The sequence below is a fragment of the Vigna radiata genome, unplaced genomic scaffold, assembly GCF_000741045.1.
Source record: "Vigna radiata var. radiata cultivar VC1973A unplaced genomic scaffold, Vradiata_ver6 scaffold_376, whole genome shotgun sequence".
NCBI classification, from domain to species: domain Eukaryota; kingdom Viridiplantae; phylum Streptophyta; class Magnoliopsida; order Fabales; family Fabaceae; genus Vigna; species Vigna radiata.
Genome location: NW_014542546.1, coordinates 36,061 through 63,466, shown reverse-complemented (window position 1 = coordinate 63,466; position 27,406 = coordinate 36,061). Strand labels below are relative to the sequence as shown.

General features: G+C 32.6%; 2 protein-coding genes across 2 annotated transcripts; one reads left to right on the top strand and one right to left on the bottom strand.

Moving 5' to 3' along the window:
* The first annotated feature begins 237 nt into the window (after window positions 1-237).
* Window positions 238-3,634, top strand: LOC106780209. Its single transcript, XM_014668469.2, has 2 exons — window positions 238-1,111; window positions 2,963-3,634. Exons 1-2 carry the CDS (start codon window positions 660-662, stop codon window positions 3,201-3,203), a joined length of 693 nt encoding a protein of 230 aa, XP_014523955.1. The 5' UTR covers window positions 238-659; the 3' UTR covers window positions 3,204-3,634.
* Window positions 3,635-16,950: 13,316 nt separating this feature from the next.
* On the bottom strand, window positions 16,951-21,670 carry LOC106780214 (phosphatidylinositol:ceramide inositolphosphotransferase 1). The gene is made up of 12 exons (XM_014668473.2): window positions 21,021-21,670; window positions 20,796-20,885; window positions 19,912-19,998; window positions 19,756-19,824; window positions 19,508-19,588; window positions 18,799-18,870; window positions 18,605-18,665; window positions 18,420-18,522; window positions 17,853-17,948; window positions 17,726-17,772; window positions 17,509-17,642; window positions 16,951-17,404 (listed from the first exon to the last, which is right to left on the bottom strand). The coding sequence occupies exons 1-12, from the start codon at window positions 21,051-21,053 to the stop codon at window positions 17,324-17,326; spliced, it is 954 nt and encodes a 317-aa protein (XP_014523959.1). The 5' UTR covers window positions 21,054-21,670; the 3' UTR covers window positions 16,951-17,323.
* Between the last annotated feature and the right edge of the window lie 5,736 nt (window positions 21,671-27,406).

Genomic DNA, 27,406 nt, shown 5'->3' with positions numbered 1-27,406 from the left:
CTATTTTTTTGTGTAAATAAGGTCATACCATTTAGCTTAAGTGCTAAATTCCATTGAGTTTAGTTGAATTCGAAACAATTGTTTTGTATGGAAATGTACTGTATAATATCTTAAAAGAACAAATTATGTATGAATTTCGTTTACCAAAATAGTATTTTAGAAAAGAGAAATAATTTCGTTGATAAGAGAATAAATATTAAAAGTTATTTTTTTATTTCGCATGTCAAACACTCCTTTATCAATGCAATCTCGTGGGAGTTTTTCTGTGCTCCCACAGCACCTTTGTTTGTGTTGTTGTTGGCAGGGTCATTGTCTCTGCCTTCTTCCACCGCATCAGTCCTCTTCGTCCCATCATTCACACCCTTCATCTCTCCATTCACAGTAAAAAGAAAAGGGATGCAAATTTCCTCACCCTCTTCCAAAACTTGAAACTTTTGGAACTTTGCATTGATGGGGTTAAAGGGAATGCTCACCTAATCCGTTTTCTCAATTCTTTAGCCCCAAGTTCCATTTTTTTTTATCTTCTATCATTCTTTTATGTGTACTCCCTACTTTCCAAAATTTGAGGCATTTCATGTTTTCTGTCTCAAGTTCTGAGCAAACGTTATTGTTGTTGTTGTTGGGCTGTTTGTTTGTTGTGGTCTCTTGTCGATCGAAAAATGGCCACCCTGCAGATGTCCCATGTTGATTTGGAGCAAGGAAACCATCGCCGTTCGGTTGTTGGAAGTGATGCGAGCGTCGAAGGGAGCTTGTGCTTCTCTGATGCTGATGAAGGTTCTTGCTACTCTCGTTTCTACTCAACAAATGGTGGTTCATATGATGATTACAGCTTTGATTTTGTTTCTGATCCTGAGGCTGGGGTTGTTCCTCATTCTGGGAGAGCTTCTTCTGTTTCTGAGTGCTCTGTGGAGTTGGAAACTAGAACTGGGGTTCCTGAGGTCAAGGTGCATTTGGCTAAAGTGGAGAGGGATTGCAGGATTTGTCACATGGGTTTGGTGAGTGATAGCCATGAGTCTGGTGCCCCCATAGAATTGGGTTGTTCTTGTAAGGATGATTTGGCTGCTGCTCACAAGCACTGTGCTGAGGCCTGGTTCAAGATTAAGGGAAATAGGTCGGTGTGAAACTGAAAAACTCTACTTTTACTATTTTTGTTACATGGATTTGATTTCTATGCTAAATCTTGGGTTTAATTTTTTGTTAGAAATTTAAGATACCCTTTTGTTAATTCATGGCCTTGATAACTGAAACTTGCCGACATATGTTATGTATTGGTGCTGTTTGAAAGCTTTACAGTATCAGTCACAGCTTTTTGTTTGCTTGAAGGGTTTGATTTTAATGACTAGAGTTTGGGAAAGTAATTGAAGTTTATAACGTGTAATTTGTGTTGTGAAATTATTTAATTCAGTAATGAGTGTAAGGCTGAGGAAGATGGTGGGGAAAGTATTTGGAAACATATTTTAGAAGGTGTAAAAAATTCAATTGCGAGGTGAGGGAAGGCTCAATTATTGGTCCGGTAAAGGGGAAAGTTATAGAAGATTAAATTATTTAATGAAGATTATGGAAAAAGAAAGGCGTAAAGCATCAACTAGTTCAACTGATTCGCTGTCTTGCCTACCCAAGCACAGTGGGATTCTTTGCTGCTTTGTCCCTTTTCTGAAATTTAGGAATCTATATATTACTCTTTTTTCTTATTCTTTTTATCTCTTTCAAAGTGGAGATTTGACCCATTCTGACTCCTGTTCATGGATTCAAATATCTTGGTAGATGCTACATGCTTGCAGAAGTGCCACCTAGAATATTTTAATCTGCAAGTTAATGGTCCCATATAATCTGTTCTTGTATGATGTATGATGTCAACTTTTAGATTGCCTAATAGTTGTGAATTGTGAGTTCCACAAGCTACTGAATGTTGGTACAAGTGTCCAGATCCCTTGTTGCAGTTGTTGAGGTAAAACAATTTCATACTTCTTCTTCTGGTTCTGCAGAGTCACTTGCGGAAGATGGAACAGTTAAAACTTGTATTCAGTGGCGGGGTGCTAATTCTTAATTTTAATGGCAGTCCCTAAATTCTAAGTGAAAATAAGGAAACAAGTTATTGATGGACTGGTGGTGACCGTCCATTCTTCATTGTGAATTTAAAAGCAAATTATAGGTGCCATTTATTGAGGAAGGATCTATTGCTATGATTGATTCAGACGCAAATCCATCCAAATGCATTACTTCATGGCTAAATTAAAGTCCAATAATGCGACCGAATTTGAATCTTTTAAATTTTGGAATCATCTTTAACTGATGTTTTGATGCTTTGATTGGTGGCAAATATTTATGATATATTCTTTGCCTTAGTTTTGATACTTTAAAAACGTGACATGGTTTGTCAAAGACATGTTTGAACGCTTGTATATAGAGATTTAAGTTGGGCTAACCAGAGCTGGAAAACTATGAAATTATTCATTATTCTGATTGGTTGACTCTTCTGCTGTGACAACTTAGTGTAAACAGTAAGGTTGGTTGATGATTATCTTTGTTAAATTTAAATGAAGTTTCCTTTATTACTAGTTTATTACGTCTTGTGTCTATCATGGTTTTATGGTATGATATTTTCATATCTGGCATATGAACAGCATGGCCTTTTGTATTTGCAAGCCTGCTTGTTTATTTGAAGCATCCCTTTTTGAAGTGGCTAGCAATTAATGTTGCTTTTGATGTATATGATTGCAATTGTACATTGCTTGGAGCATTATCTGAAGTTAAGTGCTGGCATGATTTCTTGGAGGTGTCTTAACCCTTTTTTGTAACTAATCTTCCAGTTATTGATGTGAAGTTTTTACTGATTCTATACTAATGTTCGTCAGAAAATATGGTTGTTTACTTAAAAAATAGCAATTCACCTGAACAGATTTGTCTTGAAGTTTAAGTTCTGCGTTTTTCTGATAATATCTGTTTGCATAAATTTTAACAGGACTTGTGAAATCTGTCATTCTGTTGCTCGGAATGTTTACGGAGGAAACGAGGATTCGACAGAGCATGTTAGCGATGGTAACAATGGTACTACAGCAGCAGCCACAGTCTCCACAACTGCTCCTTTTACAGAACCTCGAAGATTTTGGCATGGCCATCGCTTCCTCAATTTCTTGCTTGCTTGTATGGTTTTTGCATTTGTGATATCATGGCTTTTTCACTTCAATGTGACATCATCGTAGGAGTTCTTCAGGCAGTTTTATTTACAATTTGAAGCTGAGAAGGGAGCAAAACAAGAGAGATGAAAAGAAAAAAGAGAAGGAAAAAAGGAAACCCTTCTCTAAGATCATGGAAAGACTTGCTTAGAGAAAGAATCCTTGTAGAAGTTGAGGCGTTGTTGGGTTTATAAAGGTAGCTGCAGAACTCCCTTTCCATGCAAATAGACATTTTCTGTTGTGCATTCGTCATAGGCTCTCTTGTTCTGTCTTTCAGAGTCAATGTAATTTGTGAACAAATACTAGAATGTTTATTCAAATGTAAATTACATATTTATATTGTATTGTTACTTCATTGTCATTTTGTACGGGGTGATTTCTTAGTTCACTTGTAAGATTTGGTGACATTGCTTCTCTAATCAATAGTATAAGAAACTACATCCATCCTTTTTATTCAATTAGTTTTCCACTGATTCACACATCAAAAAATCAAAGCCCTTCGGAAACCAAAAAAGAAGTCATTGTTTAAATATTTTATGATTCAACAAAGGCGCTGCTTTTGCAGTGTACAGAACACTCGTATCAAGTGAAACTTATCCGAACTCAGAGATTTGCAGGGAGGTTTATTATTAAAATATTATTTAAAGATAAAGAATCATATTTAACGTAATTCTTATATGTGAATTCTTGTAACGTTATTTTTTAAAATTTTATAATTTCGATACACTCTTTAAAGTGTTTCTTGGTCGTAGATACATCCCCATTCATCATTCAACAGGTGTGAAGTGGTGTGGACCATGTTGAAATATTGCACTTATTGCTAGATAATATTTTAAATATACCAACTTACAAAGTATTGAATGAAGTGCTAAGTAATAAATGACTAAATAAAATTTTTAATAGTAACACATGAGATGGTTGGAGGGGTTTTAACGACACTACCCTCGACATAACAACTCCTTCAGGGCTTGTTATTGAGGTGTCCCGTCATAGTGCAATAGTGAACGTTGGGCCCCCATCAGGCCCACTAAATAATATATCAATTAAAAAGAGTAGCGTAATTGGACCACTTTTTGTTTTATTTTTATTATTTATTTATTTATTTTTGTGATATCTATGAAGCACATTTGTTCACCACAAGAAAATAGTGGATGTGTGAGGTGAGGAGGAGTTACCCATGAAATGAGGGAGTATGAGTGGAAGATCTGGAACATTCTTAAAACCAGCAACCTAGTTGGGGAATTCAAGAAACCCTTGTGAGTTGCCTTCAATTACATTCATAGCATACGACGTGTTAAACGGAAGGCTGCCATAAAGCCATCATCAAATCACGGTCGTGCCACCAACGCCACGACTACCTTTTATGTCTTCAAAAAATAATATTCTTTCTAACTAATATTTTATCGAAAACCGTTATTGATTTCATAAATAATATGTGATATTTTTGTTTATGACTAACTCTATTAATATTACTCTTCTTTCAAAGATATTTCTTATTTTAATACTTCACTTCTTTAAAGTGAATGGTTATAACTATTGATTGAAAAACAATGGCTAAAACTATACGTAAATGTACAGGTACAATAAAGTATGTATATTATTTAGTAAATGATAAATTTTCTTCTTGAATTTTAAAAGATTGAAAGACTTTTTTGTCCTTAGTTTGTGTATTTTAAATTTAAAACTTGAAAAACTAGGTTTTAAATTAAAAGCATCAAAATATTTTAATATTAATTTCGTATAAGCTCTACCTCTTAAGTTCGTAACCTAACTAAGACTTTTTTATTTTATTGGAAATACCTAATGTTTTCCGACGAAGAAACAGCTAAAAAGGTAGGTACCCTAATTCAGTTATAAGTGAAAATTACGAAGTTAATGTTGTTTTTTGTTTGTTTGGTTGGTTGAGTAAATGTCTTCAACTTAGCCTTGTGTTAATGATTTTAGTTTTAACTGCACTTTATTTTTTAATAAATTATTATAAAATAGACTATGAAAGTTAACTATATTTTTCTAAAGCTCGTTTTATATTTCTTTCCTCGGCAAGAGTTTCAAAGCACTTTTTCAGTTCTTTAATTATTGTTTATAATAAAACAAAGATATTGAAATATATGTAAGAACTTAAAAATAAAATATTAAAGGTAATAAATGTTGTCTCTATTTTAGTTTTTTTTTTTTTTATCAAGAACTCACTTCGATCACGTAGATTGTATGCCTTTTTTAAGAGTTTTTTAAATTAAGATTTCCTTTCTCCTTTAATAGTTCAATTAACACCATTCACATCATCAACATTAAATCTAACATCACAAGCATGCACGTAACAGATTCCACACTTTTACACATCCATCAACATAGCAAGCATACATTTCACCCAAATTACTCAAACCATCATCAACATAAAACCACAATTTACAACTAAACAATTTAATTCTCATATACTATCAAATTCACACCATATACTTCAATTAAAAGTAGTTATCTAACTTCCCTTACCTCTAGAAATCTGCACAGCTCTACAAAATACCCCGATCGCAACTTGTACCGCAAGGAATTTCTAAAAACAGTTACAAATCACTGATTGGTGATTAAAGAGAAACCTTAGAACATAAATTGAGTCAAGAGTTGAAGAAGAACACGACTTGTTACATGCAAGGACAAATTATTTACACGATTACACATTTGGGGAAAACATAAAAAAGGAACGAAACTTACTTGCTCTAATCAACAATCTGATCGGTCAGATAGGTAGACCTTGATACCATAATCGTCTAAACGGAGGTTCCAAGTGTGAGAAAGATGTGAGAGAAAGAGAAAAGAACAACATTTTTTAGAGAGATAGAAAATATTTAGATAATAAGACGAGTTTTAGAAAATTTTATTTATATTATAAATAAAATACTCGATCTCATTATTTTAAAACACCTATCTAATCTAATATTCTATTTTATAAGTTCTTAGAATAGAATTTCTTTTTATGTGAAAAATAATAATAAGATACTGTGAAAATGACTAAACACATTTATTTAAGCCATGTGAAAATGACTCAACACATTTATTTAAGCCAAAAGAGTAAATAGGTATAAAATTAAACTTTTGATATCATTAAACAAGTTAAACATTTATATATATTAATAATTCAGAAAATTTATATTTATTAATAATTCAGAATATTTTCTTTTTTTTCTTTTTAAATATATAAATAAGAGTGAAACTAAAAATAAAATAAAATATAAAAATAATTTTATTTTTATCAAGTTTATTTCTTAATTTAATAATTCAAACGAAATTAAATATTGAAATGAATTAATCGGTACATTCCTCTTGCCCACGTTTATAAACAAGAAAAAAAAAAAAAAAAAAAGGTGTTAGAAAATGATCCAAGTGGTGACAGTCTACTAAAGTACATTGCTATTGCTATTATGTAACAGATCCAATAACAGACTGTGCAGATCAGTCAGAAGCATTATTAGGTGCATCGTTTTCCATTCTTAAGCTGCTTGAAAACACGGAACAGAAGGCTAATTCAAGGTAGCATCTTCCAGCATCTCCTGTTTTTCTTCAGGGCCTGCGAACTTTTCGATAAAAATGAAAAAATTATACTTCATCAAAATCTGATAAAAAAGAACATTGTGAACAAGTATAATCTCCTGTACAAAATTTTTGTCTGGATTATGTAATCCGTTAGTGAATGAGTCCTTTGTGATAAACTCATGAAGCAAAACTTTTGCAGAGAACAAGTATGTGAAGTTCTTTGAAGGCAGAACAGATACAACATGCATTTGGAGTGAGCTTCGGAAATATTTAGGGGTGCGTCAGCTTGGATTGTAGAGGTATCTTTGGGTTGCAGCACCCGTTTCCAAATTCCGCATAAGAACATATTCAATCTAGGTTTTTTACTTTTCTTTATGGTTTAAAAGGTATTATGAAAAATCTTTCGGTGCAAGAAGAAAATAAAGGACTGCAGGAAGAAACCCTTTCTCATTCACTGGCCCAATAATATATTACTTATTAAAAAATAAACCTTTAAGTTGACCCTATGTACCTTACCAGAAACAAAAGTGCAACAGTGTTTCTCCATGGATTTTGATCACGGCTAAAACGGCTCTATTTGGTAATAAGATTTTTACCTATTTTATTTTGGTTAAAATACAAATTTTATTTGTTTATTTTATTTTATCAATTTAATGTTAATATTTTTTTCATAAAATTAAAATTTTAATTAATTTGTTTTTAATAAAATTTAAATAATTAACTGGTAATGAATATGAATTCATAGTTTTTTAATTCTTTTTAATAATAGACTAAAACTAGACTCAATAATAAAAATCTGTATTTATCAGTATCTAAAGAAAGAAACTAATATATATATATAGTAAGACTCAATAATAAAAATGTGTATCTATCAAGGCCAGTAACATGTATTAATTAAACTTTTAATTTTATTAATTTTGTTTAAATCTTACTAATATTCATATAGTTGAGTTAGTAATTATGGCATCTGTTTATTATAAAAATAATTAAGGTTAAGATACAATTAATTTTCATGTTAAAAAATACTTGAGATCCTATTATAAAATAAAATATAAAAGTAAAACTGTTTTTTTTTAATTAATTCTATTTTTCTTTAAATAATATACATAATACATATTAAAGACTAAATATATATTTAATTATTTCAATAATTATAAAAATTTTAAAAAAATTAGTAAAACTAAAATATTTTTTATTAAAATTGGAGTTGACAACAACTAAAGTTGTCAAAATAGGTCACAACCCGCGGGTCAACCCATTCCACCACGGGTTCAGGCCAGGTTAGGTTTGAAAAAATTGTATTTTTTTATGCAGGTCAGATTTAAACCCAGCTCATGCGGCTAAACCTTAATCTCACAGTGGATCTGGTTTTTTATGATGATAACACATTATTAATAACACATGTATTGTTATGTGTTACATGTTCAAATCTTTATTGTGTACGAATTCTTGTAGAACATATTTGTGTTAATTTCGTATATGTGTGCATATTCACTACTCTTTACATGAGATGTCATATGTGATTGCATTACATATGTGTTTAGAAAAGAAAGCCACATGTACTTGATTGAACTTATATTGTGTGGTAAAACTGCAAGTTTTAAGTCGACTTCATTATGAAGTACGTCGGTTAAAACTCGTGACTTTGCACAAATTTTCAAAAACAGTATTGTGAGTAATTTTGCAAAGAAAAGATTTTCAAAACTGCATTGAAGTGACATAATCGAATGTGTGCGCAGGCAACTCGACTTAGATAGTTATGTTTTGAATTTCTATTGATGCTTGTGAACTATAACGGCTATATTTTGTCTCTTTGACCAAGCATTAATTTCTAGTCAAATGAATTAATTGTGTAATCAATTTGGTTGATCTAACTGCTACTAATTGGTTTTAACTATCTGATTGAAGTCGACTGTATTAGTAGCGAAGTCGACTATAATAGCGTCTGGTTAACATAAAACTATAAATATACGTGATTTTGTTTTACACAGAGACTTTGGTTATTCTAACAATTTCATTCTATTGTTTCAGATTTTGATCTTTATGAAAAGCTCCAAGAACTCATCAAGAAGACCGTGGAGATCTCTCTTAGATAGTTGCTTGACGAGCAAGGTTGTGCTGAAAGAAAAGCTTGATCATACTACACATTGAGGTGTACTAGAAATGTGATCATCTACTTCTCTCAATCTTTGGAAGATTATGGTTGCCCTGTTGTGATTATAGGAAGAGGACATTACGTTCTGGGAAACTTTAAGGATTGTTTAAAGTTGACAAAGACTGTAGGAGAGGGGATATCTTGTTGTTGTTCTTTGGGTGTTGTATGCTTATATTTTGGTTAGAGGGTTAGAGAGGTGTTTTATATTTTGACGTGGAGGTCACTATAGAAACCTTGTTGCAAAAACCTTGACCATTATAGTGCATTTGCTTCTGGGTACAGGAAGGACACTAGATGTAGGCAGTTTGGCCGAACCAGTGTAAAAACTGTATTTGAATTTCTCTATCTTTGATCTCTTTATTTTAAGTCGACTTTATTTTCTATATAGTCAGTTATTTTTCGCTGCACTGATTTATCATTTTCATATGAAATTCAAGAAACTTTTGAAAGGTTTATACTTTATGAAAAAGATTTTGAAAAGACTTTGATTTTTTATTTTCACCAATTCACCCCCCTCTTGGTGTTGAAACTAAGTCATTCTTTTTCCAACAAATAGGAACATTCGATTGGAAGACATATGAGTTTCTATGAGTAAACCATTTTGTGGATGATACACTTTACACTTGTCGTGTTGGAAGATAATGCTAAGGCCATTTTCTTGTAATTGTCTGATACTAAGTAGGTTGCTTCTTAAGTTTGGCATGAAAAAGACACCAGTAACTGTATTGGTGTTGCCATGCATGTGAAGTCTAATGGTGCCTTTTATCGTGACAGGCATATTTGAGTTATTGCCCAGTTTGACCATGTCTTTGTAATGTTCATCAAGATCTAAAAATTACTCTTTCCTCCCGCACATGTGATTGCTACATCCAGAATCAAGGAACCACACAGTATCTTCATTTGTCTTGGTTATCTCTGTATGAGCAATTAACAACATTTCTTCATCATTCTCGACATAGTTAGCTTCTCTTTGTTGAGATGGACATTCCCAACTGAAATGTCCAAGGTGATGACAAGCATAACATTCCACATGAGATTTGTCAAAACTTTGTCAACCTCGTCCACGATTGCATTCTCTTATGCGTCGTCCAAAGCTTCCCCTATGCCCTCCATGTCCTCGGCCCGGGGCTGTGTTGTAACCTGCATGGGAAACTTGTAGGGTCTGTTTTTCTTCCACATGAGAGGAGATTCAAAGCTCATGTAAAAGGAGACTACTTTGTAGTTCATTAACCGTCAATGTCTTGGTACCCTTAGACTCCTCAATGGAACACACAACATAGTCAAATTTTGGAGTCATGGATCTTAGAATTTTTTCAACAACCACAACATCACCTTTATTTTCGCCATTAGCTTTCATCTTGTTGGCGATGGTGAGTGTCCGAGCAAAATAATCATTAACAGACTCCCGCCTGCTTCATGTGGAGAATTTCAAGTTCTCTTCGAAGAGCTTGTAATTGTGCTCACTTAACCTTTGAAATGTCGTGGTACTTTTGCTTTAATGAGTCCCATATATCTTTTGTAGTATCCTTGTTGAGGATTGTTTCTATAATTGAATGATCCAGCACTTGAAATAGGTAATTCTTTGCCTTTAAATCCTTTAACTTCTGGTCATCAACATGTTTCCTTTGTGCTTCGGTAAGAGGTGTGTCTAGATTCTGGGATGCCATGTTGAACCAGCCCCTAGTACTCCTTGGATCTTAAGAAGTTCTCCATAAGCATAGCCCAGTGGTCATAATGACCATCAAATTTTGGTATAACAGGCTGGACAAATAAATTTTCTGATATCATTGCGTATGATAGTTAGAAGACTGCTACTTCTATTTTTGGATGAGGTCCTGGGATGGAACTCTGATACCAAAATGTTAGTATGCAAAAATGAAAAATGTAGAAGTGCTCTCTATATCTTATTAAAAAGAAATAAAATTGACTACTTTATAGCCTTATATATCAGAAACAAAATAAAACTACTACAACACATAAGGCGTATAACTCCTATATTTACCTTTGACTTATTCAAAATAACAAATGGGTCAATATAAACAAAATGCTGATTGTGTTACACATATGATGTAATGAGTTCAACTTCTGAATACATACTTGAAGAGTAAGAGAACTTTGAATGTAATTAAGTTTCAGGCTTAAAAATATGTAATAAATAAACTAAAAAAATTTAAACTTGTAAAAATTTCTAGTTAAAAAAGTTATTTACTATGTCCGTCCAACATAGATAAATAGAGGTATTACACGGTGAATGAAGGTAACTTGTTTGCCATGTGACATACTAAATAATCCTATAGGAAGAAGAGATTTAAATAAACGACGTACTTTTTGTCTGTAACGATTGGCAGCATTAGCATATTTTTCTGAGCCAGAAATAAACCTTAATGAGATGAAAAGATGTTTGGGATGAAGGAAGTGAATCTTAAGGAAGATGACCCCTTTTTCAATCACAGATAGTTTTCAGGTGTACGCAGAAGCGGGGCCATTTTTGTTGGAAAAGAATCAAACAAAATTCCCGTTGAGTGATATATGAGGTACCTCACTTGCTTTATTATCTCGACAGGCTACCTCTGTTCACCATTTTTAAGTCATAATCATCTCCAATCTTCTTCTGCGTAAAACCTTTCAATTACTGTCTCCCCTATTTCTGGAAAATATCTCATTCATTCAACACTATAAACCAAAAACTAAACTCTCCGCATCACCAAATTCTCTTTCTAATGCATTCAAAAATTCACCAGGCATTTAGACAGAATTTATATATATGTCCTATCATTGCACTGTGTCTGTGTAAGTCTGTTTTTGTGTCCTTGTTTGTGTCACGATAAGGGTAGGTTCTTTCTTCATTGCACAACGCTTTCACAGCTTCAATTTCGCAAACACAGCTTTTGTTTAATGCCAGGCATCGCTGTTGTGGGGGCATCTGTCACATTATGTGTGATTCTAGGCACTTGCACTCTAAATCTAACACATAATATAATGACTTATAAAATAGACTTTAATTTTAATTCAATTTTATAAAATTTCTTAGTAAAGTAAGACTTATCCTCACTTATATATATTTCTTAATAAGGTAAAAGCACTGCTCAAATGCAACTACTATTTTATGTAAATCTAAATTGATTATGAGTATTTTAAGTGTGCTTGGTTTCTCTTTCCGAACCTACGTATAAAATCACATAAAAACATGTAGAAGCAACTATTTGCGTTGAAAATTATAGGGTTAATAAGTTCAGATTCTTTATTGGAAACAATATTGTTTATTTATGTCTTAAAACAATATTAATTTTGATATGTTAAGGCACTCAATGTATATTACATTATTTTTTAAAGTAAAAAAATTTAAACTCAATGATTGATAATTTAAAATTTGTCAATCACTTTAATTTGAAATTAAAAAAAAAAAAACATGTAATATAAGTTAAGAAGCATCAGTGCTTCTGTACTAAAGCATGTCTCACTAATTATTAGTCAAATATATCTTTTTAACACATAAGAAACTTCTCTATCACTAACTTGAATTTGAATAAAGAGAATAAATTAGAATATATCTTTGACTAATCACTTTCTAGATGTTGATATAAACAAAACAAAACAATTTGTGTTTTTAATATCGAAAGGCTCGCAACATCTCATGAGGACTTCTTTCCGTATAATCCAACTAGTTGATTTAACTATTTAGATATTTGAATTATAAAAATATATTTGGTGCGAATTAAATAAACGTTAATTATTAGTTCAGAATTTTGTCATGTTAAGCTGTCTATTTTATATTTAGAAATATTCTTTGTGTATGTGTCAGAAATTATATCTCAAAAAATTTAATTGATAAAATTATAATAGCACTAGCACATGATTAAGAACTAAAATAAGAATTGGTTGTAAGATTTATGTAGCGTCAAGAAACTTTTTAAAATGTAATCATTTCACATGTTAATGTGAAAGTATTTTACCCTTTGGATGATCCTAGTGTTTTACCCTAAAACTTAAATAGAGCACACCATATGAACCCATGTTATGTGAGCATGCAATAATAGTAACAATAATGAAAAGTTCCATTACAGCTAATAAATTTGCCCAGGCATTATCTGGTTCACATAGTCCTGGCTATATACCTTTTTCTTCATTTTCCCAAGCTAGAGTATCTGTACAAAGTTTGGACATATCTCTCTTGGTCACCCTTGAAGATTCGTTTCACATTTTCTTGAAACATCCAGTGATTTTATTACTCTGCATTTCCAAAAACAGATAAAGTAAAATATTTGTGTGCCCAAGCTTTCGTACCTGTTAAAACCATTTAGGCAGACATTGATCTTTTTATGCCATTAGCAGATGATGTTTATATTAAGAAAGATGAAAAATCAAACAGGTAACTCAGCCATCTTTATAGGCTCTATTATACTGATGTGGGTAGTTTATACGGGTTCTTAGATTCAAACCGTAGTTCTGTCCTTGTATACACAAAAAATAGGGTCTTTTATGTTTATTGTATTATTATTTTGATATGTCAACAAAGTCTAGTAACTGAGTTAGCAGAGGTTTGGTTTCTGTCTGTAAAAAATGTATTCAGAGTCAAATTTGATGAGTGGCCTTCAATGTTTGGTGTATGTATGAATAAATGATGGAGACTCGATTGGAGGCTCATTAAAGATGGCTTTAATTAAGAAGCAAATACAGCGATCTTAGGGAAGATAGACTTAATTATTCGTCCTCATTAAGCTTAAGTTAGTTTTATAAAATAGTTTAAAAAGGATGTTTTGTACTTACTTATATAATAATATAAATTTGTTTATATTTAATTGAATAAACTTTTTTAATGCATTTTTCTTACATTAATATATACATTTATATATATATATATATATATATATATATATATATATATATATATATATATATATATATATATATATATATATAATAACATAATAAATTTTATAAATAATATATTTTTGATTATATTTTAATAAGTGAATTTTCACTACAAAATTAGTTTATAAAGTATGAGATTTACACTACTGTTACATAATAAATTCATATGTCTAAGTTATATCCTTATAACAATCCAAGATAATTCATAAGAACACATTGGTGAAAAACATGATACCCCATAAGGAGGTGTTTAAGCAACGTGTAGGGCAGGAAAGGCCCGTGGCCCATGCGAAAAGGAGCAATGCATGTGATTGATCAGTCTCATAAATAAAAAAGGAAAGATATTTTGACACATCTAAATTTTTTACATTTATTTAATACTATTTTTATTTACATTTTATTTCTTTTTCTTAAAAAATTATAAAATCTTATATTTTTTAAACTATATTACCTTTATATTATGTATCAAATGATTATAAAAGTGTATCATAGTATTATTAATCAGAAACAAACACTTACAGGGAATTTGTACTTCAAAAATGGGTTCAGGACACTTCATTCAGTATCGTTATCTGTCACAATAACTTACAATTAATGAAAAGCAACTATATTACCACTAATACTCTATCATCTAACACTCTTTTTACAAAGTATCAAGAATAATGCTAAATATGTTATCTTTTAAAGTGGTTTTACTAAAATAAACATTTTTCAATGAATACATCAGTTTACTGAGACAAAAAATTAAACCATCATAAATTTGGAATTTGTGCATTTTAGAATGAAAATATAAATTTACAATCACTGGGTTTAAAGTTTTTCGCATCAATTTGGTGAATCCTATTTCTAAAAAATACACTAAACTTTTATTTTTATTTAACTTTGAAGTAGTATACATACCTAAAATTGGACACAAGCACATGCTAAAAGGCAGCATGTGCTCGTTAATGTTACTTATTATTACCATTTCATTTTTCGGAATTATTCAAGCGCCATCACATTTCCATATCCATCTAATTCGTCATTTAAGGTAATGTACCGTTTAATAATCAGTGGACGGCATGTGGTAAACAATTATTTTGAAAAATAGTCCTTTTTATTAAGCTGTCTTAAAAAGTGTCTGCTTTATTCTTGCAAATCACTAGAGCATTTTTTTCAACTTTATTTAGAAAAATGCTTTTCGTAAAGATCATTTTAAAAACTTTAAATTTATGGTTAAATATATGTTTTGGTCCTCATATTTGTATGTCAATCTCAATTTGGTCATCATATTTTTTTTGGTCTCAATTGGGTCCTATAATTTGTAAAAATGAGGTAATTAAGCCCTCACCATTAACTAATAATTAACGCCGTCTGTTATTGATGATGTGGTGGACAAAGAATTAGCTTACGTGGATTTTAATGTAAAAAATGATAGATTTTGATGGGCCGGTAGCCATATCTTCAGTCACGACTACTACTAACACCCTTTATTCTCACACGTAATCCTCCATCATCGTCTCTGATTGATATGGGCATTTTCCTGCAAGAAAAAGCCTAACCCATCTTGGCAGATTCTCTTTTTTTTTTTTTCATCACCAAGCCAAATTCTCAATTGAAATAAGAACCTCTTCTTCTCATTTACCTGCGCAAAGAGTTCATCACACATACATACATCAAATCCTCTCTTCCAGTTCATTGCACATACAATAGAATATACACATAAATCAAAACAGAACAGAGAAATAGAGGAAGAAGAAAGAGCTGGTGCGGTGGCCGGCAGAGGTTGTGGCGGTGATCAACGCCATTAGGCGACGCCTCACACGATGATTCGCGACTGTCGATGCGGCAGCCTTGGCTTGGTGGCAGCGGCGATGTTCATTAGCAAGAGGATAACCTTGCGTGAAGAGAAGGGGAAAAGGACAGGCACAACACCGCCGACCCTAGGAGGTGCCACCAGCTCTTGGTAGTGTTGACAGTAGGCTCGACGGCAACAGCGACACCTCTACAACGACGAACGGTCAGCGAACGAGAGGATCTCTCGTGCAAGAGAGGTAAGAACCCTTGCGGTGGCTAGCGGGAGCTCGGTAGCGAATGACATTGTTGGCGATGCCTTAAATCGTGGCTCCTAGCGTTTGATTTTGGCGGTGGAGACGGTGGGCACGGCTGCAGCAGAGACGGGATTCCATGAATGAGACTGGAAATGGTTAAACCCCTTTTGGATTTCGTTGGATAAGAGATTCTAGGTCTCAATTTCTTTTCTGGAGTGAATGAGGCTGGAAATGGTTAAACCCCTCATTCCTCTTTTCCGACTCAATTAAAAAACTTAAATTAAAAAACCTAATTCCACCTCAAAAGTTTTATTTTATATATTTATATTCCACGTATATATCTTTTATAAGTCAGCGAATTCTCTGTCCACCACATCATCAATAACAGACGCGATTAGTTATTAGTTAATGGTGAGGGTTTAATTGTCTCATTTTTACAAATTATAGGACCCAATTGAGACAAAAAAAAAATATGATGACCAAATTGAGATTGACATACAAATATGAGGACCAAAATATATATTTAACCTAAATTTATTGGTAAAATTGATTTTGTACAGTGATTAATTATAAAATCACTATACTTTCTAATGATAGTTTACCACATAATGTATTCATAAAAGATATACAAAATTAATGACTACTAAGTTTATTAACTATACAAAAGATATACACTCACAGTGTAAATTCACATTGTCAACTAATAATTAAAAAATTGTTTTAAAAATCAATAGACTTAGCATGCAGAGTGATTTACAAATACACTCCATCAACTTTATCATCAAGAAAGTTAATTTCAACATTTTTCATTCCCTATAAAAATCACGACCTTTAAAGAAAAACTTACCATGTCCTTCATGCCCTTCGGCTAAAAAGTTTCCATGTCCGACAGAAGAAACAATGTTACTTAGAAGAAAAAAAGAATAAACAATGTCCCGTTTTAATTGGAGCGACAAAAATAGAAACAAAAGTTCCTAACTTCAATCCATCATCCTCAAATTTAGGTAAGAGTAATAATTGTCTCAACAGCGCGAATTTAATTTAAATTTGACATTTTCTAGATTCAATAATGAATGCACACCATGTGCCATGTTTTGCATTTTCAGTGGAGTGACATTGTACCATGAAGACACAAGATTTCCTCCACCAACCCTTTTGTCAGCAAGCGACAAAATGTACAAGTGTCCGGTTTTACTTCGGATTAAAACTCTTTTATATTCAGAAATTTAGAGTCTTGGTACATTTTGCTGATTTTTCCTCACCGTGCAAAGAACATGGCCTTGGTGCACCGAAACAATATGCTGTGTCTATGCACATGGTGTACTAAGAAATGGGGCAGTGTGAATTGGAAAATTTTCTATAGCACTGCTGATGCTAGATCATTTTACAATGACAAAGGATCAGGGCTGCAAGGTGTTAAAAAAACACACAACCCAGTTACAATAACATAAATTAGCTAACAATATTTCCACCAAACAAAATCTAGTTATATGTAGGTTGTAACTTTGTAAAGGCCATGTTTTGCAGCAGATCTCAACTTTGTGCAGCATAAGCTCACATATCTATGCACCATTCATTGCAGTGTCAGCATGGTTTGTATGGCCATCTTCCAGAATCTTACCATTTGCTTGAGTTCTCTGCCTCTGAGAAAAGTCACAAGAACCATGTTATGTCCAGATCACAGACAATGACATTACATGAAATGAGATGATGAAAAAAAAGGACAGATAGAAGACATTCAACACACCCAATCTGCAGGGTCAACAACAGAATTCCCGTTCAACAACTTGTGGTTCTCTTCTTTGGTCCTGCCATCTTTATTGTCCTTGGTGCTTAATGGTAGCAGCAAGGTTGCTGCAGCATTTGTCCGGTCTGGTAATTCTGTGGAATGACTAACTTAGCATAACAAGCAAAGAGCTGTTGAATTCACAGTAGCAAATGTAATTATGTCCAAATGCACAAACCTGGTAATTTCTTCTCGACAAAAAACACCACCAAATTAACAGTATACCTGCCAAGGATCAAAACGTTAAACCAAAATGGACATGGACCACAGAATTTGAACCTTGCTATTCAGAAAATGCTCCTCACCAAGCAACAACTACATCAACTGTGTAATGTTTGCGTGATGCTATTATCAAAAGAGACTGACACACAGAAAGAGTCCACCCTAGCTGTTTTATACATCTGCAGTTGTTCATCAACAAGCACAATAAGTTATAACTGAAAATAAATACCAGTACAGTATGACAGTAACAAGTTATGGCAAGTTCTAAAATATATAATGGCAACTACACGGACTTCCTTGTGGTTAAGGATATTTACACATTCACCCTTCTTGATTGAAAATTTTCACTTGCCTCCCGAGCTTTGTTATTTTTAAGAACACTGTCTATATAGTTTGACATAAAAATATGGGAGATATATTATTTTTCAAAAATAATATGTGGAAGGGTGTAGCAATTATACAAATAGTAAGGGAACTAGGTGCAATTTTTCTCCAAGAAAGGGTGTCGGTGGGTTAAGCACAAACTTAAGGAGGTTTATTATCCCAATAAAAAATGAAACAAAAAAAAAAACGTTACCGCAGTGAAATAGAAACTTAAATCTTCAGAAAAATGAGTCAGACCCATATAAAAGAAACATGAACCAATTTACCTTCGTGTGCCATATCTTTGATATGTAAGAACAAAGACAAGAGTAAAGATCATGTGAGATGAAAATATCAGATCACCACATCCATATATCACGCCACGTGGAACTGCACAATGAAAACCAAATGAGCACCAAAATAACCAAAGAGGAATCAAAGCTAAATAACTCCAGTACAATAGTATACTAACAATTAATCAAGAGGACTTCAAAGATACTATCTGGGTGAGGCAGCGTAGCAAGTTTAGAACCCTGCAAAATACAAGGAATCAAGTTAAAAGATTTAAAGGAAAAAAAAAAAAGAGGAAACAGTCACATAGAAAGAAAAGAGAAACAAGTGATATGATGTTTGCTAAACAAGTACACATCTCACAAATAAGTATACCTCCCGACAGTGGTAATTTGGACCAGGAAGCTGAGTAGCATAAAATGTCACTATGCGAAGAGCTTGGGAAACCTGCAGTTTTCAAAAATAAAGGAGCCACGCTTATAAAAACTATTATATAACATCATTATTTAGTCAACTCAAAACATCAAAAGGCCAATGAATTGACTATGCTGGCTAGTCAATACCCAGAGGGTGAGGGAATGTGTAAGGCTAACAACGGATCATTGATCATCGGAATGAACATTCACAAATCATTTATATATTATTTATGAACTTTTCATGCCGTAAAATCCTCAAATTCTTAAGCTTTAAGCCTAATTTACTTCCAAAATAATGGAACATATCCATCTATCAGTAAGGTTATAAACAGTTAAACGGTTATAAAAACAATATGTAAAAGCACAACAAGTCTTCGCTTTTCTATTGTTTGGAATATAAAGACTTCGGAAAAGATATACTACTATTAAAAGTATAGAGAGGAAACCAACGTCAAACAGTAATGATGCTCACACTTTGCATTAATACGCATGGAAGCATAACCAGACATAAGACTGCTAAATCATACAATTACTTTAATGAACGGTATTGTTTTTGTTGACATCAAAGATTGCATTGTGTTGGCAACATGCTAAATAATTTTCTAACCGAAGCACTCAAGTAAAATGTTTAAACAGTTATAAATTACTAGGCAATGATAAACACTTACAACTAAGAAACATAGAACCCTGCACCATATTAGAACCGTGTAGATCTTTTTACTCTTGAATACAAAGGGATGAAATGTCCACTGCAAAATCACAAGTTGTAGAGCATATCATTATTACAAGTTCACAAAAAACTATGACACTTATGGGAGACTAGAATTTCACGGGGAAAAAATATAACCATGGTGGCAACTGAAGGAAAGCAGATAAAGGGGGGAGGTAAATTAAAAGAGGGGAGGAGAATTCTTACAAGGACAAAGGATAAAAAAATAAAGGTAAACAGTGTTTCACTGATGTAAGCTTTTTCTTGCCCAAGCTCCTGCAACAGCACCAAGATTAAAAGTTAAGAAGCAGTCGTAGGTTAGACAGATTTTGAGACAGAGAAAGGGGAATGACGATTACAAACCGGAAGAAGGATGAATCCAAGATCCTGTAGAGTAGGGCCAGGCCTGTGTAAATAATGAACTCCTCGTGCAGCCAAACCGTGAATGTACTGTTGGGAAACAGTTTATTTTTTTTTTTAGTATGAAACAATCATAAATAAGGAAATTAAAGTAAGTCACATTACATAGCAAAATATTAAATGTAGTAATAATCTACTGTAGAAACAAAATACCTCATGCATAACGCTAAACGTATGCACAAAAGTTTGTTATTCTTTTCTTTTCCCTTTTCTCAAACTAAAAAGAGAAAAAGATAATGCTTGATACAGCATTTCTACTACACATTTTCCTTCAAGAAGTGCATGCAAGCTATTAAAGGGTTTTTTTTTTTTCAATGAGAGCAAATTTGCAAATTAAAATGTAATAAATAAGTAGAGCCCAATACTTATGTCAGCAACCAGCATTTTATTTCGGACGCAATAATTCATCCAATTTTGTGCATGCATTGAATGCCAAATCCTCAAAGTTGCAGAACATGACAAACAATGCTGCAGAGTTACCAGTTTCTTGAGATTTTCCCCATTGAAATACCCATCCCTCTTGACACTAGAGGATAATCATTGACAGAATAACGTTTAATGGAAACGGCGAAAAGAATAGTACAATAAACCAGGTTTCTAATACATAAAACAAGCAATTGCCCCGAAGCAACCATACCGCACCAACATGAAGGAGACCTTTTAGTAGCGTTCAAGTTCCCACCACAACCCCGTGCGAAAAAATATTTGAATCTCCAACCCACAAAAAAGAAAGACAAAAGCCCCTTTGCATTCCTTTCACGAAGGGTAAAAAGAACAAACTCCAGTTAAACCATTCATAATATTGATCAGAATAGGGGGAAACTAACCTGAAAAACAATACCGGCGAGAAGGTACTTCCAATTCTCCGCAAGGAGGTTGATCTCGGTGGTTGTCTCGGCACAAATCCTCTTCCATAGCTGCACGTTGAAACATTTGAACATAAATTGAAACCAACAATAAAGAGGGAAGATAAAGAATAAAAGGAACCATACGCGAATGACAAAAAGGTTGTACTTAAATATAAAACGGTCCACAAAAACAGAATCACCAACCTTGGAAGCCTCGCGACCAATGTAAAACGACATGTTCTTCTTCTTGTTCTTGTTGCTGTTGTTGTTTATGGTGTTGTAACCGTAGAAGGATCACTTCCATATTACTTCATAACGACACATTTAAGGTCAACATCATTGCCCTCAAAAAATGAACCAACAATCGCATCAAAACCCAGATATGAATCAATTATTTTCCCACTCTATCACTACAAAAGCTGAATCTTCGTTTCCTAAATATACACCCACGAAGCCGAATTGCGAGACAAACACAACGGGTCTTCAAAAATCCGATTGAAGAAGGGAGAAAACAAAAGCAAGGAGAGGATCTGAGGAGAAAAGACCGAAACCCAGAAAAAAGATGGAGATCGAGAGAACCCAGATGATGATCACAAAACGCCCAGTTCCCAGAAAATTCAAAAAAATCAAATGGGTTCTCTGAAAGGGAACAGGAATTACAATGGCGAAAAGGGGTATTTGGGCTTTGCTTTCTCTCTGTAGACTCTCTCTCTCCTCTTCTCTCTCAACTTTCTCTCTCCGATTCTCTTCCTTTTCTCGCTTGGTCTGACTGCAATGCACGCGAGTTGAACGCGGAGGAGACGGTTGAGAAGAGAGGGAGAAGAACCAATATTTATATATATAAATAAAGCAAGTTGCTTTTTTCTATATTCACATTTTTTTGAAAATTGTTCGCTATTTTAAAAAGGGGTTGATTTTTCTATTAAAATTTTGATTTTGAATAGGAAAACGAAAAAGAAGGGAAGATGATGAGGAGCGAGAAATAGACAGATAATACACAATGTTGGAATGGATAGATTGGATACATGGTTTGACGCCACCAACACACATGTTTCTCTTTCTATCTCCTGTTGGGTACTGTTACTAGGAAAGAGAGACAGACAAATCCAACCTTGGTAGAATCTTCCACCATCGGAAATTTCTTCTAGCTCAATTTTTTGTACCAACAATAAAAATTATTACTTTCCAAATTTTTATTTTCTTTTCTTCTTGAATTGATTAATGGGTAGTTGAAAATTATTAAAATGTAATCAGAATAGGAATTTAAATTATAAAAAAACAGTTAAAAATGTATATTTTTATATGTAATATATATTAGTATACCAAATTTTAGTTAGAGACATAAAAGTAGACAATTTAAAAAAATTAAGGGGGGAAAAGGTGGCAAACCCAAGAAGGAAGGTGGGTTTTGAAAAATGAAATTTGAATAGGTTTGTTATTATTGTTGTTTTGTTTGTTTAAAAAATAGAAATAATGATTAGGTTGGTGGTGGCTAAGAGAAAAAATTATTTAGAGGACAAAAGGAAAGGGTGGTTGTGCATTCTCTCTGCTCCTCCGGCTTCGGCCTGCAAAATTCATGTTCCTTCTGCAGTATTTCTTTTTTTAAATTGCGCAGTGATTTTTCAAAAATAGGCTTCCCTAAAATTTCACATGAGTTATCAGTGTTAGTAGAAAAAGTAATATTATTATTATTAATTAAAAATTTTGATAAGTGTCATTTTATAATCATATAAAAATCATTTATATTATTTACTTCTTTTATAATAATACAAAATAATAAAATTATTATTATTGTTATGATTATAGTTATGAAATTAAATATAAATAATTTTTATTTACTTATAGATATTTTTATAATTAAAAATATTTTTTTAGATATTTTTTAAAAACCGAATGTAAGTTGAAGTTTAATGTTAGACATTTTTTAAAATAGTTTTTTTTTTCATCTATATATCAAATCAGCACAAAATATAATACAGAAAGTTAAGACATAAACAAAAATAAGTCCAAATTTAGATAGTTATAAATATAGTAATAACTAAATGCTTATAAAACCTTATAAATTATGATATCCTTATAATAATTAAATATTATTCTAAATTTTTATTAGACCACGAATTAGTTGATTAGTTGTTCTCTCATCTACATGACATACAAGGTTTTTAGCGTTTTTTGGATTCATAACAAACGCTTTAAGTTTGGACATAATTTGAAGATACCAAATTACTTTCAAAATGTATAAGTTGTTCTCTTCACTTAATTATCATTTCTACCCCTGTGCGCGCGCACACACACATACACACACTCGAAAATCAAAACAAAACACAATTAATAAATATTTATGAATTTTAAGATATGCATATTAAAATATATTTGTACTAACAAACTAAGAAAAAGTGATTAATCTTCTTGAATTGTTCAATCGGACAATTCAAGATTCAATATATAATTAATTTTGTTTCCTAAAAAAATTATTTTTTCATAAAACTTAGAGACAATGCATAATTTTTGTATTAAATAACAATAACAGTAGCGATGAGAAGTGGTGGCCAAAATAGCGAGCAATGATGGTGGAAATAATGAAAAGGCAAAATGCAAAATGTTGAGAACAATGGCGAAAGAAAAATGAAAAATAAATGAATGGAACAAAAAAGGATGGTGGAAATAGTGAGAAGTGGTGGCAGAATGCAAAACGTTGAGGACAATGGTGAAAGAAAAATGAAAAATAGGTGAGTGGAATAAAAAGGGAAAGGAATAGATAATTGCAATGCAACACTAACAAACAATGATGAATGGAATAGTTGTATTGGTGAATGAAGCATATGAAATTTGAGAAAATAGTGTTACAAAGACAAATAATAATGACGAGTTCGTAAAAAGTATGCCTAAATTTACCTTAGGCAGACATTTGACTTCAGTTATTAGTAAAATTGAAGTAATAACACATTTATGACTTTGGTTCTATTTAAAATTGAAGGCTAAATTTGTGAATAAAATAAGAAAATATTAGTTTCTATTGCAATTTTGTAATTTTTAGTAAAGTTTTAGCTACAATTATGGAAAAATCAATGCGATATATGCATATGGCCTCGATTTGCCATTGAACCGAACCATATCTCCCATTGCAAGTAAAAAATTAAAAAAAATAGTGACAATTTTGAAATTTTTTGTAAATTTTTAGCCTCAAGTATGCAAAAAATGAAGCCATATTCCCTCTCAGATAAAAAATAAAAATAAAAACAATGACTATTTTGAAATTCTCTTCAACTTTTTGGATTCTGAGTATGTAAAAACCGAAGTCATATATATGTATATGGCATTGGTTTGTCACAAGGCCAAAACCATATTCCTTCTCTCAAAAAATTCAAATATAAATAGTAGTTGTTACTATGGGCTTGTAGTTGACCGATCAGATACGATGACAAGCTGGACGAGAGTTAAAAAAGCGCTTCATGGTCGCTCGGTCCCGACAACAATTAAGCAGAGTTAAGGCGCAATTAATGTTATAATGACTATTGTTAAGTGGTTAAGGTTTGCATTAATGATCATTAAAGATAAATTAATTTGTCAGATTCTTATAAACTCTATAAATAAGGGTTTAATTTCGACGTAAACTCACTTTGACTTACTATTGAATTACTAAAGACCTACCGAGAAAGATTCTAACTTGAGTGTATTCTCCAGGTCACTTCATACACCGATCGGTTACCAGAACATGGAGTGGAGAGATGTCGACACGCAGGATAACCATACACTGATCGATTATCTTCGTTTCAGCAAGAACAATAGTAATTTGAATTTCTTAATAACATTTTGACCTCAAACATAAAAAATCCAAATCATATAAATATATATGACTTCAGTTCATCGTAAAACTCAAACCATATACTTTCTCTCAAATAAAATAATTAAAAAGTAACTAATTTTAAAAATTTCATACACCTTTAAACTTAAATTATTTAATAACTGAAGTAAAATATATATATATATATATATATATATATATATATATATATATATATATATATATATATATATATATATATATATATATATAACTTCAATTTAAACGCAACCAAAACTTATAAATATGTAAAAATTCAAAATTATTACCGTCACACGCTCGTTTTTCTCCAAAGGCATATTATGCAACCACATCTATATTAGTCAACTAACAAGAACTCATAGATTGTATTGTTAGTCAAATTATGGTTACAATAACAGTTATCTTTTGAATAAATCTACCATAATATTAGGAATAGTGGGTCAACGTAATATACGTCAGTTTCTTTTCATTTTTTATTTTATTCTGATGTAAGACTATTTAATAACCAGTTTTACGTTATCAATAATAGAGTGTGGTATTTCCCTTGTGCATTTATCTCTTGCATATTATGTGAGATTCCAACATTGTGGTATCAGAGCTCCATCACGGGGCCTGATCCAAAGTAGAAGCAGCAGTCTTCTAAGAGTACAAAATTATGGCATCGGAGAGCTCCTTTGTGCAGCCTACTATCCCAAAGTTTGACAGGCATTATGATCACTGGGCATTACTCATGGAAAATTTCTTACGTTCAAAGGAGTATTGGGGTCTAGTGGAACATGGAATTCCTGGAGCGGAAGGTCCTCTTACCGAACAACAGAGGAAGAATATTGATGATAAAAAATTAAAAGATTTGAAGGCAAAGAACTATCTATTTCAAGCATTAGATCGTTCTGTCTTGGAAACAATTCTTAATAAGGATACTTCAAAGGATATATGGGATTCTTTGAAACAGAAGTATCAAGTCACTTCCTAAGTCAAGCATGCACAGTTACAAGCTCTAAGAAAAGAGTTTGAAATCCTCCATATGAAAGAAGGAGAATCTGTAAACGAGTATTTTTCAAGGACACTCACCATAGCCAACAAAATGAAGGCTAATGGTGAAAACAAAGGAGATGTTGCAGTAGTTGAAAAAATTTTGAGATCCATGACTTCCAAGTTTGGTTATGTTGTGTGCTCCATTGAAGAATCTAAGGATACTGACACATTAACCATTGATGAATTGCAAAGTAGTTTACTCGTCCATGAGCTACGTATGACTTCCAATGTTGAAGAAGTGCATGCCTTGCAAATTACTCATACAGATCAACATGCAGAACAAGGACGAGGTCGTAGAGGTCGAGGTGGCTTTGGATTACGAGGAAGAGGGCAAAGTCACGGTCGCGGACGTGGCAGACAAGGATTTGATAGATCCACTGTAGAATGTTACAATTGTCATCAACTCAGACATTTTAGTTGGGAATGTTCAAATCAAAGAAAGGAGGCCAATTATGTAGAAGATGACGAAATGTTATTGATGGCCTACACATATATTACAAAAACAAATGAAGAAAGTGTGTGGTTTCTTGACTTAGGATTGCAGTAATCATATGTGCGGGAAAAAAGAGTATTTCTCAGTGATGAAAGTTACAAAGATTCAGTCACATTAGGCAATAACTCTAGTATGGCTGTAGCTGGAAAAGGCATCATTCAGCTCAACATGAATGACACCACTTATACTGTTATAGAAGTATTTTTTTGTACCAGATTTAAGGAATAAATTATTAAGTATTGGGCAATTACAAGAAAAGGGACTTAGTATTCTCTTCAAACAGGGAAAATGTAAAGTGTTTCATCCTGAAACTGGTTTGATCATGGAAACTGCAATATCTTCCAACCGAATGTTCAAGCTACATGCCATATCGCAACCTACTAAGTCCGCTTGCTTTCACACTATTGCAGATGATGTAATGCATCTTTGGCATTGTAGATACTGGCATTTAAGCTTTCGGGGTTTAAATACACTTTACCAATAACATACGGTATATGGTCTGCCAATGATGAAAGCACCAAAAAAATCATGCATAGACTGCATGACAGGGAAACAGTCACGAATTTCATTCCTAAAGAAGAGTAATTAGAGGGCCACGCAGTCTCTACAACTAATTCATGTAGATATTTGTGGACCAATCACACCTATCTCTAATAGCAAAAAGAGGTATTTGCTCACTTTTATTGATGATTTCAATAGAAAAACTTGGATTTATTTCTTGACATAAAAATCAGAAGCTATCTCTGTCTTTAAGAATTTTAAAATTCATGTTGAGAAAGAAGTTGACTCCTTAATCAAATGTTTACGCACTGATCGCAGAGGAGAGTGTTAAGTCCCTGACAAGTGTACCGGATTGTTATCAAGTAATATAAAATGGGTAAGTCCAAGTATCATTTCCCACAGGACTCTTAGGCCTTACTTTTCATGTAAACAAATCGTGTAAGACTTGAGGAAAGAATTAAGTTGAGGTGTGTATGCAAAGAACAAAAATAAACATGCAAATGCAATGATTTAGTTGGCTAAAAGAAACTATGGATGAATGGAGTTGTTGGGGTTTACAGTTTCATCTTATCCACCCTCATATATCTACTCTTCTTATTTAATTAGCTTATTTATCATATTGTCATGCAAACTTTCTTAGTCTACCCTTAACTCAATCCCTTGGTGAAAAGAGCCTATTATTAATTACCGGCTTACTATCCCTAGTCTCCCCTAGTAATTAATAATGCATGATAA

Coding starts and splice junctions, on each gene's coding strand:
- LOC106780214 (XM_014668473.2), bottom strand. CDS start 21,053: ATGTCGTTTTACATTGGTCGCGAGGCTTCCAAG. Junction 18,871..19,507: donor GGGTTCTATGTTTCTTAGTT/GTAAGTGTTTAT, acceptor TGAAAACTGCAG/GTTTCCCAAGCTCTTCGCAT. Junction 17,773..17,852: donor GTTGATGTAGTTGTTGCTTG/GTGAGGAGCATT, acceptor GATCCTTGGCAG/GTATACTGTTAATTTGGTGG.
- LOC106780209 (XM_014668469.2), top strand. CDS start 660: ATGGCCACCCTGCAGATGTCCCATGTTGATTTGGAGCAAGGAAACCAT. Junction 1,112..2,962: donor TTCAAGATTAAGGGAAATAG/GTCGGTGTGAAA, acceptor AAATTTTAACAG/GACTTGTGAAATCTGTCATT.